The 20,888-nt window shown below is 42.6% G+C and overlaps 1 protein-coding gene across 1 annotated transcript in view; it reads right to left on the bottom strand.

Moving 5' to 3' along the window:
* The window catches only part of Ctcf (CCCTC-binding factor (zinc finger protein)), a 52,206-nt gene that overhangs the window by 10,933 nt on the left and 20,385 nt on the right, over nt 1-20,888 (bottom strand). The window contains exons 3-9 of the mRNA XM_013012660.1: nt 11,932-12,721; nt 11,501-11,671; nt 6,341-6,474; nt 3,791-3,911; nt 2,940-3,089; nt 677-837; nt 6-174 (exon numbers count right to left, since the gene is read on the bottom strand). Coding sequence (XP_012868114.1) covers nt 6-174; nt 677-837; nt 2,940-3,089; nt 3,791-3,911; nt 6,341-6,474; nt 11,501-11,671; nt 11,932-12,712 — 1,687 coding nt within the window. The 5' untranslated portion in view covers nt 12,713-12,721. The remainder of the gene's footprint in view (nt 1-5; nt 175-676; nt 838-2,939; nt 3,090-3,790; nt 3,912-6,340; nt 6,475-11,500; nt 11,672-11,931; nt 12,722-20,888) is intronic.

Raw genomic sequence — 20,888 nt, 5'->3', positions numbered from 1 at the left:
AAATGTTTTCCCACACTTAGAACAGACAAAGGCCGCAGGGACGAAGTTAGGGTCATGGTAGCGCTTGAAATGCATATCGAGGAGCTGTTTCTGGCGGAAGGTCTTGTCGCAGTGACTGCAGGCGTAAGGCTTTTCCCCAGTATGGGTGCGCTTGTGCATGATCATGTGCCTCTCCTGAAAACAGAGACAACAGGAAAGAGGCCCCAGGGCCTGGTTACAGGGCCACCATCCCAGCTGCTGTGCATGTGGCCTTTCCCTTACAACAGGGGCTAACCTGACACTACTTGTTGACATGATAAAGTTATCTTTTACAAGAATTCAAAACTGCTTCCATAAATCCTAGCACAAAGAAATCTGTTCACCCCTAGTGGGCTGTTTCTCTTAAGTCTGAACATGTCACAGAACCAGATTATGTTCTTCCCTCAAATTCTGGACTTAACTCCAACACGGTTTTGAGAAAGAAGTGTAGTCAGTCTTAGGACTGGGTAAATCTGACTGACTTAAACACCAGCTGAAGACCCAGATACAACTGACAAGGAACCTTTGATTTTGGTGAGGGCCCTCATAAACCAATTTGAAGGTATTTTTCTTAGAAGTAGTCACTGTACTAGGTACTGAGAATACCCGACATGGATAGGACAGGCATTAATGGCCTTGTAACTATGACAGTTCCTACCTGTCTACAAGCATAATCACACTGGTCACACTTAAAGCGCTTCTCGTTCTTGTGTGATTTCTGATGCTGAATGAGGGCGTAACGCTCATGAAACACAGCATCGCAGTAACGGCATTTCTTGCCTTGCTCAATATAGGAATGCTGCTTCCGCAAGTGGACACCTGAGAGCAAAATATAAAAAGCCAAGCTGAACTTTTGAAAACACAAACAAGCATTGCAACAAATTACTCCTACATTTATTCTACTTCTTAAATTATTCTGTGGGCTGGCTGAAGTTGTGTAAGTTCAGCAGTCTAGCACTTAGCATCAAAAAGAGAGAAAGCAATTAAATTAGGTAGGTGGGAGAAGATGGCAGGCTGGACAAGAAGGCTGGCAAAGGATTTAGAAGTAAAGAAGTGATGAGAAACCCAAGAAGTGAGGCCAGGAAGAGTTACTGACTATGGAAGAAGATGCATGTCAGGGAAATCTACTGAAATTAGTGTGTATGTGTGTGTGTGTGTGTGAGTGAGTGTGTGAATTGTGGAAAAAGATGAAGACTAAGCTGTGTGTGTCTATTTTGATGGTAAAGTGTGGAATAGTTATATAGAGCTTTAGTTTCACATGTTGAATTTACAATTGCAGTGTTATTGAAGTAGAGATGATTATAGCAATGGATAAATGGCTACAAAGGAAATCTAACTCAAAGATCTGAAACAGGAAGAAGCCAGGAGCCAGTGACTCATGCCTGTGGATCCTAGCTACGCAGGAGGTTGAGATCTGAGGATTGCAGTTGGAAGCCAGACTGGTACAAAGTCCACAAGACTCTTTTATCTCCAATTAAGCACCAAAATTGAAGCTGTGGCTCAAGTGGTAGAGTGCTAATCCTGGACAGAGCCTAGGCCCAGAGTTCAAATTCCAGGATCGGTGCATACATGCACACACGTGCGCACATGTACTCATGTGTACACACACGTACACATACACACAAACCTAGCCAGGTGCTGGTGGCTCACACCTGTAATCTAGCTATACTCAGAAGGCTGAGATCTGAGGATTATGGTTCAAAGCCAGCCCAGGCAGGAAAGTCTATGAGACTCTTATCTCCAATTAACTGCCAGAAAACTGGAAATGGCAGTGTGGCTCACAGAAGTAGAGTGCTAGCCTTCAGTGAAAAAGCTTAGGGAGGAACAGAGCCCAGACCTTGAGTTCAAGCCCTACAAACAAATTCAATCTCTCTCCCCCCTCCAACAAAAAAAATCTGAAATAGGAACATCAATTTTGTTTGGGGGCTTGAATGAGATTATGGAGCTGATGAGATCACAAAGGCAAATGTTAAAAGGAAAAAGGAAGTCTATGGATTAGGCTTTAAAAATAAAAATCTAAGTCAGGTATAATGGCTCAAGGATACAATGCTAGCTACTTGGGAGGTGGAGATTGGGAGATCAGTTCAGGCAAAAAGATTTTCAAAAATAAGCCGGCCACCAGTGGCTCACAATTGTAATCCTACCTACTCAGGAGGCTGAGATCTGAGAATCACAATTCAATGCCAGCCCAAACAGGAAAGTCTATGAGATTCATTTCCAATTAACCACCAAAAAGCTGGAAGCAGCGCTGTGGCTCAAAGTGGTAGAGTGCCAACCTTGAGCGAAAAAGGTCAGGGACAGCACCCAGGCTCTGAGTTCAAGCTTCACGACCAACAAAAAATATGTATCTATTATAATTTTCCAAAAGGCCATCTCAACCAAGGACTGGGCACAATGGCTAGGTGCAGTGCGTATGACTGTCATCCCTACAAACACATGGAAGAACAAGTCAAATGATCATAGGCTGGGCTTGAAAATAACCAAGACAGGGGCTGGGAAGGTGGCTCAGTGGTAGAGTGCTTGCCTTGCATGCATGAGGCCCTGGGTTCGATTCCTCAGCACCACATAGCAGAAAAAGCTGGAAGTGGTACTGTGGCTCAATGGTAGAGCGCTAGCCTTGAGCTGAAGAGCTGAGGGACAGTGCCCAGGCCCAGAGTTCAGGCCCCACAACTGGCAAAAAAAGAAAAAAAAAAAAAAAGAAAATAACCAAGACAAAAATGGACTGGAGGAGTGCCTGAAGTGGTAGAGCACCTGCCCAGTGAGTGAGAAGCCTTGAATTCAATCCCCAGTACTAGCCAAAAAAAAAAAAAAGGAGGGAAAATGGTAGAAGCAAGAAGAGCAGACAGACTCCAGGTATCAATGGCTCTTTCCACCTTCATTATACTTTCTGTTTTTCATTTGCCTTTAGTAAATCTACTTACCCAAGTCACTTTTTCGGGCTATGACAGTGTCACAGTGGGGACAATGAAATTTGGCCACATTTTCTGTGTGCTTCTGTAAAATGTGCATCTTCATAGTACCACTTTGGGTAAACCGAGCATGACAAATATAACATTCATAAGGTTTTTCCCCTTAAAAGGAAATACAGAATAAACAAATTAAATGAATATTATGATTCAGTTGGGAGTAACTAATGTGGCAGACAGATATACTGGGCCATAGAAACTCTAAGGTTCTACTTAGTAAGTCTGAGAATTATTCTGTATGTCAAGCTCAAGCCTATCTTCAGAGATGACAAACCCTAAACTTCTGCTGTCTAGCTTTTCTACATAATCTTCCATGTAAAAAGATAATTTCCATGGCAAGGCCAATCTTTGGGAGAGACTAATGGAGGACTTCCAACTTTTTCTTGTCTTTAAATATTTTTTTCCTTTTTCTTTCATGCAATGTAGACCAGACTGCTCTCAAAGTCGATACTGTAGCCTTAGGCTGGCCTCAGACTCTTGAGTCTCTTGCCTCAGCATTCCATATGTGGAATTACAATCATGTGCCACCATATACAGCATCTCAACCAAGGACTGGGCACAGTGGAGTGCACCTGTTGTCCCACTTACCAGGGAAGCACAATGGCTAGGTGCAGTGCATGTTACTACACTTTAACAAAAAAGACTAGAGTTAAAAACTCTAGATTTAAAATTATGCATTCAGAGGCTAAGCCAGAGCCTTTGTTAAGTCTTCCATTCAGGTACTCAATGACTGTATGCGGTGACTCACAGGCTATTATAGGATCATTGAAAAGAGCTCACTAATACCAGGAGGGGAGAAATCCTACCTGAATGTGTTCTCATATGTCTTTTCAGCTTGTATGTGTCCCTGCTGGCATAACTGCACAAACTGCACTGGAACGGGCGCTCTCCAGTATGAGAGCGAATGTGACGTTTTAATTTGCTGACCTGTAATATGAAAGCAATCAAACCTCTTATGCTTCTGTTAACAGACTGCTAGCATGAACACTATAGATTAGGTACAAATGCTTACTTGATTAGTTTTAGGGCACTTCAGGCAGGAAAAGTCTAAAAGATAATGACTAGCAAGGGTAAGCCCTCAGTTTAAACCCCAGTACCATGAGCACACAAAAAAAGGATTAATTACTATTGGTAATTGCTTTAAGTGTGTGATAAGGTATGTGCTTTTCTCTTTACTATTTTACTTTTGTGTGTGTATGTGTGTGGTGCTGGTGATCAAACTCAGGGCCTCATGCATGCTTGGTAAACACTCTACCACTAAGCTACATCTCTAGTAGTTAAAAGATGTAGCTGTTTTAAAGTTTGTTTGAAACTTTCCATAATCATATGTAAATCATTCATGCCTACTTATTTTCTCCAACACCAAGTGCATGTTTTAATTGTCCCACTCTCTCTCTTTTTTTTTTTTTTTTTTGTCGGTAGCGGGGCTTGAACTTTGGGCCTGGGCGCTATCCCTCAGCTCTTCAGCTCAAGGCGAGCGCTCTACCACTTGAGCTACAGCGCCACTTCCGGTTTTCTGGTGGTTTATTGGAGATAGGAGTCTCACGGTCTCTTCTGCCTGGGCTGGCTTTAAACCGTGATCCTCAGATCTCAGCCTCCTGAGTAGCTAGGATTACAGGCGTGAGCCACCAAGGCCCGCTTTGTCCCACTCTCTTTTTTATCATTAGCATTTTTTAGCAGGCTAGGATCTAGGCATGGATAGCACCTGTTCCAAAGTGACTTTCAAACTACTTGGAGTACTCAGTAACTTGATTTTTTTGGGGGGGGGTGGGAGGAAGGGGGCCTGGGGACTTGAACTTGGCCTGGGTGCTGTCCCTAAGCTCAAGGCTAGTGCTCTACTACTTTGAGCCACAGAGCCACTTCTCGTTTTCTGATGGTAATTGAGGATAAAAGTCTCATGGACTTTTCTTTTTTGCTGATCCTAGTGCTTGGGCACTGTCCCTGAGCCTCTTTGTGCTCAAGGCTGTCACTCTACCACTAGAGCCACAGTGCCACTTCTGGCGTTTTTGAGTTTATTGGAAATAAAGAGTATCATGGGGACTTTTCTGTCCAGGCTGGCTTCAAACTGTGATCCTTAGATCTCAGCCTCCTGAGCAGCTAGGATGACAGGTGTGAGCCTCTGCCTCTTTCATGGACTTTTCTGCCCAAGTTGGCTTTGAACCGTGATCCTCAGATCTCAGTCTCCTGAGTGCTGGTGTGAATCACCAGTATCTAGCTTGAAATTTAAGTTGCTCTGATTTTATGAAAAACAAAAAAATTTCTGCATTTACGTTTTACACATTAAAATTTCACACTGTTAAGTTAGTAACTATCCCAACAGCATTACTGAGCTGTTCTCTTTCTCTCTTGCAATGTTGGGAAGTGAACACTGGGCCTTGCATATGTTAGGCAAGCACCTCTATAGCTTCCAAATTTTTCTTAGCTAACCATTCACATTTACTCTTCCAGACAAAAATCTGCAGCAGTCCTGGGGCATTAACTCAGGGGCTCTTGCCCTCCATTGGCTTTTCTACTCAAAGTTGGTGCTCTACCACTTGAGCTACACTTTTACTTTTGGCTTTTTGCTGAGTTTTAAAAAGTCTCACAGATTTTCCTAATAAGGCTGGCTTTGAACCATGACCCTCAGATCTGATTTTCTTCTTTTTTTTTAAATCTTTTAAAATGTTTATTATCTTCAAGTAGTTGTACAAAGGAGTTTCAATTCAACATAGAGGACTTTGAGAACTTTTATGTAAGCTATTCTTAATCACCTTCAATTTTTTTTTTTTGGGTCCAGTCGTGGGGCCTGAACTCTGGGCCTGGGCGCTGTCCCTCAGCTCTTCAGCTCAAGGCTAGCACTCTACCACTTGAGCCACAGCCCCACTTCCGGCTTTTTTCTTTTTGCTTATGTGGTGCTGGGGAATCGAACCCAGGACCTCAGGCATGCAAGGCAAGGGCTCTTCCACTGAGCCACCTTCCCAGCCCACCTTCAATTTTTTTTGAGACAAGTAAACATGTTTGCTCTATCAAAAAAAGGTGATATTAATCATCAAGATATTGATATTAATCAATTCATATATTGACATGTTGAATTGATTTTCTTTTTTTTGGTCCAGTTGTGGGGCCTGAACTCTGGGCCTGGCTGCTGTCCCTCAGCTCTTCAGCTCAAGGCTAGCGCTCTACCACTTGAGCCACAGCGCCACTTCCAGCTTTTTTCTTTTTGCTTATGTGGTGCTGAGGAATCAAACCCAGGGCCTCAGGCATGCAAGGCAAGCACTCTACCACTGAGCCACCTTCCCAGCCCGAATTGATTTTCTTTAGTAGTGCCAGATTACAGGTCTACCATGAAAGATACCAACAAGGAACTTGACACTCACTTCTACACTGGCATAATCACACATGGAACACTTAAATGGCTTCTCATGGGTATGTTTGTAACGACGATGCCGCACTAATTCTCCACTGGTCACAAAGGCCATGTCACAGTCTGGGCACTTGTGAGGACGAGTACCTAGATAGAGAAAAGGACAACAGAACAAGATCAAAGGCATAGTTAATGATACAGAGTTCAAAGTATAGCACACAACTGTTGCCTAAGATGAGAATTCAGTCATCCTATCAACTCTCCCTTAACCCAAGACTAGTTCTACAAGACATGGGAAGGCCTAGCTAAATTTACAACACAGGATGCAAGAACACACCAAACTTTTTTGCTTATTATCTAATTTGAATCTGCTACCTTTGAATACAAAACCCCTTTTTGCCCCTATTTTGTATCCAATCACTATGGATTGAAAGTTGATAAAAACTCAGCCTGAGGGGCTGGGAAGGTGGCTCAGTGGTGCTTGCCTTGCATGCCTGAGGCCCTGGGTTCGATTCCTCAGCACCACATAAGCAAAAAGAAAAAAGCCGGAAGTGGCACTGTGGCTCAAGTGGTAGAGTGCTAGCCTTGAGCTGAAGAGCTGAGGGATGGCCCCCAGGCCTAGAGTTCAGGCCCCATGACCGGACCCTCCCCCCCCCAAAAAAAAACTCAGGCTGAGGGCTGGGAAGGTGGCTCAGTAGTAGAGTGCTTGTCTTGCATGCATGAAGCCCTGGGTTCAATTCCTCAGCACCACATAAGCAGAAAAAGCTTGAAGTGGTACTGTGGCTCAAGTGGTAGAGTGCTAGCCTTGAGCTGAAGAGCTGAGGGACAGTGCCCAGGACCAGAGTTCAGGCCCCACAACCGGGTGGGGGCGGGGGACGGGGGATGGGGAGCTGGGTGCTGGTGGCTCACGCCTGTAATCCTCACTACTCAGGAGGCTGAGCTCTGAGGATCGAGGTTCAAAGCCAACATGGTCAGGAAAGTCCGTGAGACTCTTATCTCCAATAAACCATCAGAAAACTGGAAGTGGTGCTGTGGCTCAAGTGGTAGAATGCTAGCCTTGAGCTGAAGAGCTGAGTGACAACGCCTAGCCCCAGAGTTCAAAGCCCATGACTCTCCCCCAAAAAAACCCAAAACCCAACTGTCTCTTTCTCTGTTCTTTTCTAGCTCTCTCTGTTCTCTCTCTGTTCTTTCCTAGCTCTTCTCTCTCTCTTTCCCAGCCCTTTCCCCACCTCGTGGAGGACCAAGATGGCCTGGTGCCAGCCGGAACGATGAATAAACCTACCCCTTAAAAAAAAAAATCCAAAACCCAAAAACTCAGCTGATGATGTGTCTCAAGTGGTAGAGGCCCTGCCTAGGACTCAAAAGGCCTGAATTCAAAACCTCAGTACTATTACTACCACCTACATATACCACAGTTTGAAGCCAGACCAGGGAGGAAAATCTGTAATACAATTCTTGTCTACAAGTAACCACCAGAAAACTGGGGGTAGCTCAAAGTGGTAAAGTGCTAGCCTTGAGCAGAGGTCAGGGACAGTGCCCAGACCCTGAGTTCAAGCTCAATGGCCAAAAAACCAAAGCCAAACCAAACCAAAAAAAAACAAAAACACCCAAAACTAAAAATCAAAAACAGAATGGAAGTAAATCCAGGTGCTTGTGGCTTCATGCCCACAATCCTATCTATTCAGGAGGCTGAGATCTGAGGATTTCATAGTTCAGAGCCAGCCTGGACAGGAAAACCTGAGACTCTTTTATCTCCAATTAACAACCGTAAGGCTGAAAGTGGGGATATGGCTCAAGTGGAAGAGCATTAGCCTTGAGCACAAAAGCTTAGGGACAGTGCCCAGGCTCTTAGTACAAGCTGTAGGACTAGGACAAAAAGAAAAAGAAAAAGGAAAAAAAAAAAAAAGGAAGTACAAGTGTAACAATGTAAAACAATGTAATGAATAGGTCCAGTCATGTGCAGAAATATTTCCTAAGAGGATGGGAAGAATTCTAGAGTGTTAAGTATAAATAGAAAATGACAATAAGACTGGGCACCGGTGGCTCATGCCTGTAAATCCTAGCTACTCAGGAGGCTGAGATCTGAGGATCACGGTTCAAAGCCAGGCCAGGCAGGAAAAGTCCGTGAGACTCATCTCCAATAAAAAACACTAGAAAATGGGAAGTGGTCCTGTGGCTCAGGCAGTAGAGTGCTTGCCTTGAGCTGATGAGTGCAAGGACAGTGCCCAAGCCCAGGGTTCAAGCCCCACAACCGACCAAAAAAAAAAAAAGACCGTAAGAAATTCTAAGGAAGGAATATTCATTTGTTCATTCACCTTCCTTCTTCAGTACTACTAAAGGTGTAGGAGGGTGTGAAGGATAGTTCTTCTGTGGTAAGTGTATAGTACAGATGTAAGGATAAGTAAAACAATTAGTTGTATTCATTTTGTATTCATTTCTGTTAGGACAGATAAGCTGAAAAATAACTTTTGGTGTTATTTACCCTAGTACTTCCCAGGGGGAAGAGGTTTGCCTCTGGTAGAAGTAAGCATGTCATGACATTAATGAAGTAGACACTGCTGTGGAAGAATTTCCACCAGGTTGCACTACATAACCACTGTCTTTCTGCCCAAGATCCATGCTCATTCAGTCATCTCTCATTTATTACATCTTGACATAGGCAAGAGCTTCTCTTACACAACTGCATTTAGAAAATGAAAAGATAAGCCTGCCTCACTCCTGTAATCCTAGCTACAAAGGAGGCTGAGATCTGAGTTGGTGAGACTCATCTCCAATTAACCATCAGAAAACCAGAAGTGGCGCTGTGGGTCAAAGTGGTAGAGAATTAGCCTTGAGCTGAAGAGCTCGGGGACAGAACCCAAGCCCAGAGTTCACGCCCCATGACTGACAAAAAAAAGAAAAGAAAAAAATTGTTCCCCACTATAAACTGGCACTCTGTGTATATATGTGATTCCTTCCTTTAGGTCATACTAGAATTTAAATTCAGGATCTTGTACTTGCCAGGCTGCTGTACTATTTGAGCCACACCTCTAGCCCTGTCAATCTCTTGCAGGCTTGGTTACTAGATGGATGAACTTCTACCTAATCAGCTCTGAGACCAGAAAGATCCAACTTCTCATTTGCAAAGCTAAAAGTCTAGAACAGGAGACTGTCTACATTAAGGCACACTCATGTTGACATATCCTACCATAGGGCCAGCTTTTAGTCATATGTCCAATATATTTTCAACGTTTCAAACCAGTTCACCAAGCTAATATTAGAATATTTGAACAACTTATTAAAGTATATATGGCACTTGGACAAATGAATGGTTTTACACTTGCTTGGTTTATGGTGTTAGCAATCGAGCCCAGTGCCTCACATAGGCGACATTAAGTGTTCTGCCACTGTTGTTCTTGTTTTTGAGATAGGGTATGGGGATTGAACCTAGGAAAGTACCCTACCATTTGAATTATACCCCTACCCCCTGAACATTCAAATTGCCTAAAAAATATTTTAAACCTTACATTCTCCAATTATGAATTACTCAGGGTTTTACTTCAATTTCTGTTCATCCTCATAGTGCCTGACAATTGTTATGTGGAACTTTTTGGACTTTTCTGTAATTACTATATAAACCTCAGTAACACAACGGTCAGGTTTCTAGGAATTATTCCAAATAACAATCAGATAGCCTTTTTTTCTGGTTCATCTCCTTTAAATCATTTGGATTATTTTCCACTAAGCATTTTCTTTTGGGGCCAAAACTGTGGATTGAACTCCAGGCCTCATACTCTTGCTTGGCTTTCTTGTTTATAATTGGCATTCTACCACTTGAATGCTTTTGCTGGTTATAGTCTCAGAGACTTTTCTGCTTGGGCTGGTTTTAAACCCCAGTCCTCTAACTCTCAGCCTCTTCCCCCCACCCCCACTGTTTAAGGAATTTTATTAAAGCAAGAATTTTATAATCCAAATTACATTTCCTTGCACAGTTATTAATTCTGTTATTTAGAACTGACATCCTGAGCTATTCCACAGTAAAGAATTAGAAAATTAAAGGAATGCTTTAAATTTTTGTACTTTGCTGAAAATTCTTTTTCCCAGGTCTAACATTGTTTTATATTTTACTATTTTTTGTAGTTTTTTTTGTTGATTTTAAATCAAGTAATATAGGCCTAGCACTGTTTGCTAGATCTGGCATTTGCTCAGTACATAAGGTTCAGTTTTCTTTCCTTTTTAAAATTATTTTATTTTATATTTTACAATTTTCTTTCCATTATATTTAGGTTTTTCGATGTTTAGATATTTTTCTTTGGTGAAGCACGAGTTTCTTTTCATGGTCTCTGATGAATTTTTTAACAGTTGGATCACCAGTGGCACTGTTGTTAACTGCTTTCTGGGCAGCCTCTTTAGCTTGGTGGGCATGTAGTACAGCTACAGCTTCATAAACCTTAGAACTCAGAGACTCTGGAGACTCAAGACTCAGCCTCTTGAGTAACTAGGATTATAGTCATGAGCCACAAGTATTTGGCTTCCACTAAGTTTTCTTGACATTCACCTATAACTAAGTCCATATGCTTTTTTTTTTTTTTAATTGGGAGCCCGGCACCAGTGGCTCATGTCTACAATCCTAGCTACTCAGGAGGCTGAGATCTGAGGATCCAGGTTCAAAGCCAGCCTGGGTAGCAAAGTCCGTGAGACTCTTCTTTCCAAAAAAACACTTGAAAACTGAAAATGGCGCTATGGCTCAAGAGGAAGAGCACTTGCCTTGAGCTGAAGAGTACAGGGGCAGCGCCCAAGCCCAGAGTTCAAGTCCCATAACCGACCAAAAAAAAAGAAAAAATTGGGGCTGGGAAGGTGGCTCAATGGTAAAATGCTTGCCTTGCATGTATGAGGCCCTGGGTTGGATTCCTCAGCACCACATAAGCAGAAAAAGCTGGAAGTGGTGTTGTGGCTCAAGAGGTAGAGCGCTAGCCTTGAGCTGAGGGACAGCTTATGTCCAGAGTTCAAGCCTAGAGTTAGGCCCAGAGTTCAAGCCCCACGACAGGAAAAAAAAAAAAAAAAAAAATCAAATTAAGATTGCAAAAAAGGCACAAAAACCCTACAGAAATACTCCTTTATCTTTCTCCCTGTAATCAATGTGGATAATTGAAACCCAAATTTATATTACAGTCTTCACATTTTCATACAGCACCTGTGTGTGTGTTAAGGTGATTCCTCAGGAGGGTGACTGTTCTAAATGCCCTGCCACAGAGATGGCATTTATGTGGTCTTTCATCAGTGTGGCTTTTCATGTGACGATCCAAATTTGAACGCCGTGGACATGTATAACTGCACAGCTCACACTGGAATGTCTTCTTTACACCTATATGCAAAAGAAAACACTTGCTATAGGGTTTCAATGTACTTAGGTTGGCACAGACTTTAATTTCTACAAATATATTTCATTGGTTTTTGTAACTAAAGCCAATGTAACTCATGTAAGTTGAAATTATGTCATTGCACTAACAGATTTACTTCTCTTTAGAACTTAATAACTTGAAAAATAAATTTAATATAACAAAGTAACTTGTATGTGAACAGTTGTATCATTAGTTCAAAATACTTTTGAGACTACTACTTTACCTTTTTTTTTAATTTTTGTTGGTTTGGGAGGCTTCATATTACCAACCACTTTCTCTGCATTAACTTCTGACAGCAGGCCTTCCTGCTGCTCTTCTTCAAAATCATAGACAGACACATCCACATCTTTGCCCTCCTCTGTGTAACGCAGTTTGCTCTTTTTGGTTTTCTTTGTTTTTTTGGCTGGTGGCTGATAGTCTGGGTCTTTCTGCCAGCTTGGATCTTCCTGAGGTGGAAGTTCACCTTGCTCTAGTGTCTCCACCTCTCCATTGGCCCCCACTTTCACCACCTGAAACCCTTCAGGCAAAGGTAATGTGTGACATATCATGGGTTCACTTTCTGCAAGGCCCTCTTTAGACACTTCATTTTCATAAGCCCCCTGAAGTTCTTCTACCGAAGTGGTAGCAACAGGTACAGTCACAGGAACAGGTACTTGAACAAGCTGAAGCTCTCCTATATTAATGGGCTGTTCCTCCATATTTACAACTTGCAAGGTTATGATTTGTGTATCGTCCACTGCAGCCTCTGCTTCGGGAGCCACCGTACCCTCCATTACTTCAGTCTTCATTTGAAGAAGGGTAGGATCCAGCTGTTCCATCATTACCATCTGTACACTGCTGTTGACATCCTGTACCACCTCACCCCCATCTGTCTGGTTCTGGGGTAGGTGGCAAGCATCTTCTTCCTGGCCACCTTCCCGGCGTCGCTGGTAAGTCTTTCTCTCCTTTCCTTTAATGAAAGTTTCAGACTCTTCCACAATGGCTTCGACTGCCTCACCTTCCATTTCCCCTTCCTTTATTAAGGAAGAACATAAGATTGTTATTTAAGATAAAGCTTGACTAAATGAAAACTTACATTTTAAAACAAAAAAAGATCCCTGATGAATGAATTAAGAATCAGTAATTGGTCAAAAGAACATCATGTGCCTCCTGATGAACGATAAAGAAAGTCTGTAACTGCTGGGCACACCAGTGGCTCACACTTAAGAGGCTGAGATCAAGAGGATCACTATTTAAAGCCAGCCTGGGCAAGAAGGTCTGAGATTCCATCTACAAAGTAACCAGCAAAAAGTAGGGCTGGAGGTATGATCTAAGTGGTAGAGCACAAGCCTACTGAACACTAACCCTGAGTTCAAGCCCCAATATCACCAAAACAATACAAAAAGCCTGTAACTGATTAGTCGCTAGATCCAATTTCCAATTAATAGCAAACTGATGATAGAGGATGTTAAAGCACATTGCAGAAATAATAGACAAATCCAGTCTAAGGGAAACATAGCAGGATTAACTTTGAGTTTCTTTTGCAAATCAATGGGGAAAAATAAAGGGAAAGAAAGACTGAAGTGACAACCTACAGACTGAAACAGCTCAATGTGGGATGACTTTCAGGGGCTTTTGGCAGGGTCTGGAGACACTTTTGGTTATTACTGGCCAGAATGTCACTACTGACATCAGGTGGATAGAGGCAATATGAAATATCCTACAATGCTCAGGTTAGTCTTCCACCACAAAGAATTGTCAGAGATAGGTGTGTGTAACACAGTGGATTACCAAATATAATCTAAGAAGTTGGAAAGCTGAGGCAAGAAGGGGGTGCAGCACAGGACAGTCTGGGATACATAGTAAGATTCAGTTTCAAATCAACAACAACAAAAGGCTATTAGACAAATAGGAAGTTCAACTCTAAATATTTGATTAAATTATATAAAAGAACTATTAACTAGTTTAAATCTTATACATCCAGGGAGATTAGGGAAGAGTACACTAGTGAAAGGATAACAATTTTCAGTCATAGCACTGTTTTTTTTCCAGTTGGTTTCATCTGTTTTCTAACAAGTGAGGATGTGGAAACTGGGTGGGTCATGATTGGAGGGCAGCCCCAGTGAAACGTATACAAGACCTCGTCTCAACCGATAGCTGAGTATGGTGATGCCTACCTGTCATACCAGCTAGGAGAGAGGCTAAGATTGGGACCATCGAAGTTCAAGGCCAGCCCAGACAAAAAGTTCATGACTCCATCTCAGCAGAAAAGGCTAGGCATGGTGGTGCATGCCTGTCATGCCTGCTGCAGCAGAAAGCATAAATAGGAGAATGGCAGTCCAGGTCCACCTGGGCAAAAAGCAATATCCTATTTAAAAAATAGCCAGACCTGAAACCCAAACCCAAACCAACCCACCTTCCCAAAAAAGAACAGAACAAAAAGGGTTGAAGGCATGGCTTGAGCAGTAGAGCACCTGCCAAGCAAGCTGGAAGCCCTGAGATCAAACTCCAGTTATCACTAAAAAACAAAAACAAAACAACATGGAGACTAAACCTAGTAAGAACGTACTGCATACTTGAAAAAACATTGAGAGGTTTTACATGTTCTCACCTCAAATTACGTAAATTAAGTTTGACCTAGTCATTCTACAACATATACAACATATTTCAAATTATGCTGTATACAATTAAAAGTTAAATAAGCCAGTACTGGTCGGTCACACCTGTAATCTAAACTTGTCAGGAGACTGAGATCTGAGAATTAAGGTTCAAAGATAATTGGACATAAAGTCCATGACTCTTATCTCTAATCAACTATCCAAAAGCTGCAAGTGAAGGTGTAGCTCAAGTGGTTGAGAACCAGCTTTGAGCAAAAAAGCCAAGAACTTGAGGCCTTGAGTTCAAGCCTCAGTACCATTGTGTGCATGCACATGCACGCGCACACACATTGGTTAATTAAAAGAAGAAATCTCAGGTCTGGGAATGTGGTTCAATGGTAGAGCAATTACCTAACAATTGTGAATTTCTGGATTAAATTTCTAGAAACACAAAACAAAGCCAGATGCCGTGGCCCATGCCCATAGTACCAGTTACTCAGGAGGCTAAGATCTGAAGATTTAGGTTTGATGTCAGCCAGGGGAAGAAAGTCTGTGAAACTCTTACCTCCTTAAAAACTTAAAAAACAAAACAAAACCGAGAAGTTGAGCTGTGGCTCAAGTGGTAGAGTGCCAGCCTTGAGTGAAGAAATTAAGGTGATATCACCCTGGTTCTTAGTTCAAGCCCTAGAACCTGAACACAAAAAAGCAAAACAAAAACAATGTACCCTCTTATATGTATTTACCTTTAAAGTATAAGTAGAAAGCCCTACTGGATTTTTGTTTGTTTTTATGGTCTTGAGACTGTTTCCCTGTTTTTTGTTTTGCCAGGCTTGAACTAAAGGCCTGAGTGCTGTCTGTGAGCTTCTTTTTGTTCAAGACTAGTGATCTACCACTTGAGCCACAGGATCCACTTCAGGATGTTTCTGAGTAGTTTGTTACAGATAAGAGTCAAACTTTCCTGTCCAGGCTAGCTTCAAATTGCAATCCTCAGATTTCAGCTTCCTGAGTAGCTAGGATGATAGGTTTGAGCCACCAGGCCCCCAGATGCTTTCCTTTTCTTTCTTTCTTTTTTTAAAATTGATTTTAGCCGGGCACCAGTGGGTCACGCCTGTAATCCTAGCTACTCAGGAGGCTGAGATCTGAGGATCACAGTTCAAAGCCAGCCCAGGCAGGAAAACTCCATGAGACTCTGATCTCCAATGAACCACCAGAAAAACAGAAGTGGTGCTGTGGCACAAGTGGTAGAAGGCTAGCTTTGAGCTGAAGAGTGCAGGGAAAGCACCCAGGCCCAGAGTTCAAGCCTCATGACCAACAAAAATAAATAAATAAATAAATTTATTTTATGGTGCTGGGAACTGGCTACTCTGCCAGTCTTGCACATTGCCTTTTTTCTTTTTTTTGGTCAGTTTTGGGGCCTGAACTCTGGGCCTGGGCACTCTCCCTGAGCTCTTCAACTCAAGGTACCACTTGAGGCCACAGCACCACTTCCGGCTTTTTCTGCTTATGTGGTGCTGAGGAATTGAACCAGGGTTTCGTTCAGGCAAGCCAGCACTCTACCACTGAGCCACTTTTCCAGCCCCTGCTTTGCTGCTTTTAAGATAAATTCTACCATTCTGTCATATTGCTTTTAAAATTTTTTGAGTCAGACTGGTGACTTATACCTGTAATCTTAGGTACTCACTAGGCTGAGATCTAAGGATTGGGATTCAAAGCCAGCCAGGGCAGGAAAGTCCATGAGATTCTTTTTTTTTTTTTTTGTCCGTCGTGGGGCTTGAACTCTGGGCCTGGGCGCTGTCCCTCAGCTCTTCAGCTCAAGGCGAGCGCTCTACCACTTGAGCTACAGCGCCACTTCCGGTTTTCTGGTGGTTTATTGGAGATAGGAGTCTCACGGTCTCTCCTGCCCGGGCTGGCTTTGAACCGCGATCCTCAGATCTCAGCCTCCTGAGTAGCTAGGATTACAGGCGTGAGCCACCAGCACCCAGCTGACCCAGAGTTTTTAAACCTTGGAGCCAGATTCAGACTTTCAATCCAGACTCTAACAGCAATGTTTGTAGCTCTCATACAGCTTCCAATGTTATATCAGCAACTTAACATTAGTCTTTCTTTTTTTTTTTGGTCCGGTCGTGGGGCCTGAACTCTGGGCCTGGGCGCTGTCCCTCAGCTCTTCAGCTCAAGGCTAGTGCTCTACCACTTGAGCCACAGCACCACTTCCGACTTTTTTCTTATGTGGTGCTGAGGAATTGAACCCAGGGCCTCTGGCATGCAAGGCAAGCACTCTACCACTGAGCTACCTTCCCAGCCCCTCATTTTTTCTTATGAGACCATCAGTTCCCTGGTGATCAAACAACATCAAGTGAATTTTACTTAAAAAATAAAAGTTCCAAATGGATACATAATAAATGCTAACCAAACTGAATATAAAACAGAAAATAACTCAACTAATTCATAGTTTCTAGCTATTAAATCTAAGGAGTACCAAAAGTACTCAAATATTCAAAGAGTAAATTGTGAGCAGTCATCTAATTCAAGCAAAAATTACAAATGTGTGTATACACATATACATATGTATAAATATAATCTTAAATGGAAAGGTAAAATACTTTATATTCTTGGTCTAGTCTCAAACTAAGGGTTCTTTTTTTTTTTTGAAGTGCCCGTCCTGGACTTTAATTCAGTCCCTGAGATTCTTTGCTTAAGGCTAGCACTCTACCACCAGCCACAGCTCCACTTTTGGCTCTTTTTTTTTTTTTTCTGTGCAGGTCCTGGTGCTGTCCTTAAGCTTTTGTGTTCAAGGCCAGTGCTCTACCAATTTTGAGTTATAGCACCATTTCCAGCTTTTTAGTAGTTAAATAGAAACAGGAGTCTCGTGGTCTCTCATGCCTGGGCTGGCTTTAAACTGTGATCCTCAGATCTCAGCATTCTGAATAGCTAGGATTATGAGTGTGAGCTTGCCAACACCTGGCCACTTCTATAATTTTTTTGGTGGTTAATTGGAAGTAAGAGTGTTATGGACTTCCTGCCTGGACTGGCTTCGAACTGTAATTCTCAGATCTCAGCATCCAGAACAGCTAGGATTACAGGCATGAGCCACCCGTGCCTACCTCCTTCAACTAAATAAAAATTTATTTAAAGGGCTGAGAAGGTGGCTCAATGGTTCACTGCTTGCCTCACATGCATGAGGCCCTGGGTTTGATTCCTTAGCATCATATAAACAGAAAAAGCCAGAAGTGGCACTGTGGCAAGTGGTAAGTGGTAGAGTGCTAGCCTTGAGCTGAAGAGCTGAGGAACAGAGCCCAGGCCCAGAGCTCAAGCCCTATGACCAACCAAAAAATAAAAAATTATTTAAAGTACAGCTGCTTGTATTCCTAGCTACTCAGGAAGCTAAGACCTAGAGAATCATCATAGTTTCAAATTAGCACAGGCAGAAAAGTCCCTGTGAGATTCTTAACTCCAACTGACAAGTAAAAAACTGTGGCTCAAAGTTGTAGAGCCCTAGTCCTGAGTAAAAGAGCACAGGACAGTGTCCAGGCCCTGACTTTAAGCCCTATGACAAAAAAAAAAAAAAGAAAGAAACAAATATGAAAATTACCATACACTCAGGTATTAATGCAGTAGCTTCTAATTTTTTTTTTTTTGGTCCGGTTGTGGGGCCTGAACTCTGGGCCTGGGCGCTGTCCCTCAGCTCTTCAGCTCAAGGCTAGCACTCTACCACTTAAGCCATAGCACTACTTCTGGCTTTTTTTTTCTTCTGCTTACGTGGTGCTGAGGAATCGAACCCAGGGCCTCATGCATGCAAGGCAAGCACTCTACTACTGAGCCACCTTCTCAGCCCCGGTAGCTTCTATTTTTTATAGAAACATCACATATGAAGTAGCAAGCAAGCATCCTCTCCCAGATACTGCTTAGAAATCTCACAAGAAGTGGATCCCTTAACCTAGCTTTCTCCAGGAGTGAGTCTCTTCTGAATCAATAACTAACCCAATAGGTTAGACCAAGCCCTGTCTCTCCACTCCCAGGGGATTTCACTCTTAGCTGCTTATTCTTTTTTTTTTTTTTTGGTCAGTCGTGGGGCTTGAACTCTGGGCCTGGGCCCTGTCCCTCAGCTCTTCAGCTCAAGGCGAGCGCTCTACCACTTGAGCTACAGCGCCACTTCCGGTTTTCTGGTGGTTTATTGGAGATAGGAGTCTCACGGTCTCTCCTGCCTGGGCTGGCTTTGAACCGCGATCCTCAGATCTCAGCCTCCTGAGTAGCTAGGATTAGAGGCGTGAGCCACCAGCGCCCGGTTTAGCTGCTTACTCTTGCAAACAGCTCCAATCCATAGGTCTTCTCAACTTCCTTTCCCTGCTTTCAAATCATTAGTTCCTCCACCACTACCCCCGATTCTCAGGCATTCTCAATTGTGTTAGCCTTACCTTCTAGGTTTCGTCAAATCTCTTTTGTTTGGACTGCTACCACTAAAAGTTTATTTTTACTTCAGGGACAAACTTTTCTCTTCAAAACTATCAGTCTTATTCATAGAAATCTGAAAAATGCAGCATATAAAAGATATAAATAACATTCACAATTCTTACTCTAAAGATAATCATTTACCAAGTGCAGGATCATGTCTGTAATCAAACTATTCCAGAGGCTGAGAACTGAGGATCGTGGTTACAAGCCAGTCTCACCTCCTTAGTTAAGACTCCAGTTAACCACCAAAAAGCCAGAAGTGGAGCTGTAGCACAAGTGGTAGAGTGCCAGCCCTGTATGGAAAAAGCTAAGGACAGTGATAGAGATTGAACCCAGGGGCTTCATGGTCACTATACCACGTGATCTATGTCTCCACCCCTTTTATGAGTAATTTTGCTCTTTTTTTTGTCTTTTCTTTTTTGATACTGGGGATTGAACCCAGGACACTGCATTTGCTAGGCAAAGGTTTTGCCCCTGAGCTATATCCCAGGCCTAGTTTTGCTCTCTTAAGAAAGATTCCACTTAAAGCCAGGCATTGATGGCCCACACCTCTAATCCTAGCTACTCAGGAGACTCAGATCAGAGAATCCTAGTTCAAAGCCAGATGGGGCAGGAAAGTCTGTGAGACTCATCTCCAATTAACCACCAGAAAAGTAAAAAATGGAGCCATGGCTGAACTAGCTATCTTTGAGCAAAAACACTCAGGTAGAGTGCCTAGACTGAGTTCAAGCCCCATAATGGACAAAAAAAAAAAAAAAAAGAAAAGAAAAGGAAAGGAAGGAAGGAAGGAATGAAGGAAGGAAGGAAGAAAGAAAAGACCCCATTCTCTCCTTAGCTTGGCCCACAAGCAGCATTCATCACAATCACCTTAACCAACCCAAAAGCCTTTTCTCTTTATCCAGTTTCTCTAAAAATAAAACTCATCTTCCTTTATCCTGAGCTTCTCTCATCCCTTGAATGCTGCCTGTCCCAGGTCTTTTCTCTTGTTGCTGAAGGCCCTTCCATCTCCGCCACCCTCTCCCCGCTCCCCCAACATACCAAGGGTCTGTTCCTTTCATTGTAGCTACTATTTGTGCTAGGTTTTTTTTTTCTTCCAGTCCTGAGGCTTGAACTTAGGACCTGAGTGCTGTCCCTGAGCTTTGTGCTGAAGGGCTATTGCTCTACTACCTAAGCCACAACTTCAGTTTTGGCTTTTTTTGTAGTTAACTGTTGAGTTAATAAATAGTTGGACATGGTGAACCTTGTCTGTCATCCCTACTATGAGGGAAATTTAAAGTAGGTGGGTCACAACCCAGACAGCCTGGGCATAAATTTGAGATTCTATTAAAAAAATAACTAAAGCATAAAAGGTTAGCATGTGGCTCAAGTGGGAGAGCACCTACCAGGCAAGCACAAGGCCCTGAATTCAAAACCCCAGTATCACACCTGAAAAAAAGTATCTATGATAATACATTAAACACCTTTATTACATGAACAAATGTAAAATTTCTAAGAACAAGATTAATGTCAAAGAAAACTCTAGGCAAAAAGAGATTGAAAAAGATGATTCAAATTACAAATGACAGAGCTCAGTGGCAGTGCCTACTTAGTGTGTGAGGTCATGGTTCCACCCTCAGCATAAAAAGTAAAAAAAAAAAAAAAAAAGAGTATGGCAAACAACATCTCCCCAAATTTTAGACAAAACAGCTAAAGAAAACAAATGGACAAATGGAACACTGCTAAAAAGTCTATTCAAGATACTTTCCAATATTGGTCAGTGCAATGAAACCAGCATAGTGCTCCTGGAAGGAACAGATTACATGAATCTTTAAAATTTTAAAACATTCAAATTGTGTTATGGTATTTTTTATTAGTACTTTTGTTTCTTTTTGCTGATCCTGGGGCTTGAATTCAAAGCCTAGGCACTGTCCCTGAATCTCTTTGCGCTAAAGGTTAGCACTCTACCACTTGAGCCACAGCACCACTTCTGGCTTTTCCTGAGTAGTTTATTGGAGATAAGAGTCACAGTCTGGGGCTAGGAAGGTGGCTCAGTGGTAGAGTACTTGCCTTGTATGCATGAGGCCCTGGGTTCGATTCCTCAACACCACATAAGCAGAAAAAGCCAGAAGTGGTGCTGTGGCTCAAGTGGTAGAGTGCTAGCCTTGAGCTGAAGAGC

This window comes from Dipodomys ordii, unplaced genomic scaffold (genome assembly GCF_000151885.1).
Source record: "Dipodomys ordii isolate 6190 unplaced genomic scaffold, Dord_2.0 Scaffold18, whole genome shotgun sequence".
NCBI classification, from domain to species: domain Eukaryota; kingdom Metazoa; phylum Chordata; class Mammalia; order Rodentia; family Heteromyidae; genus Dipodomys; species Dipodomys ordii.
The sequence above is the reverse complement of the archived record's forward strand: the minus strand, read 5'-3'. Positions and strand labels throughout refer to the sequence as shown.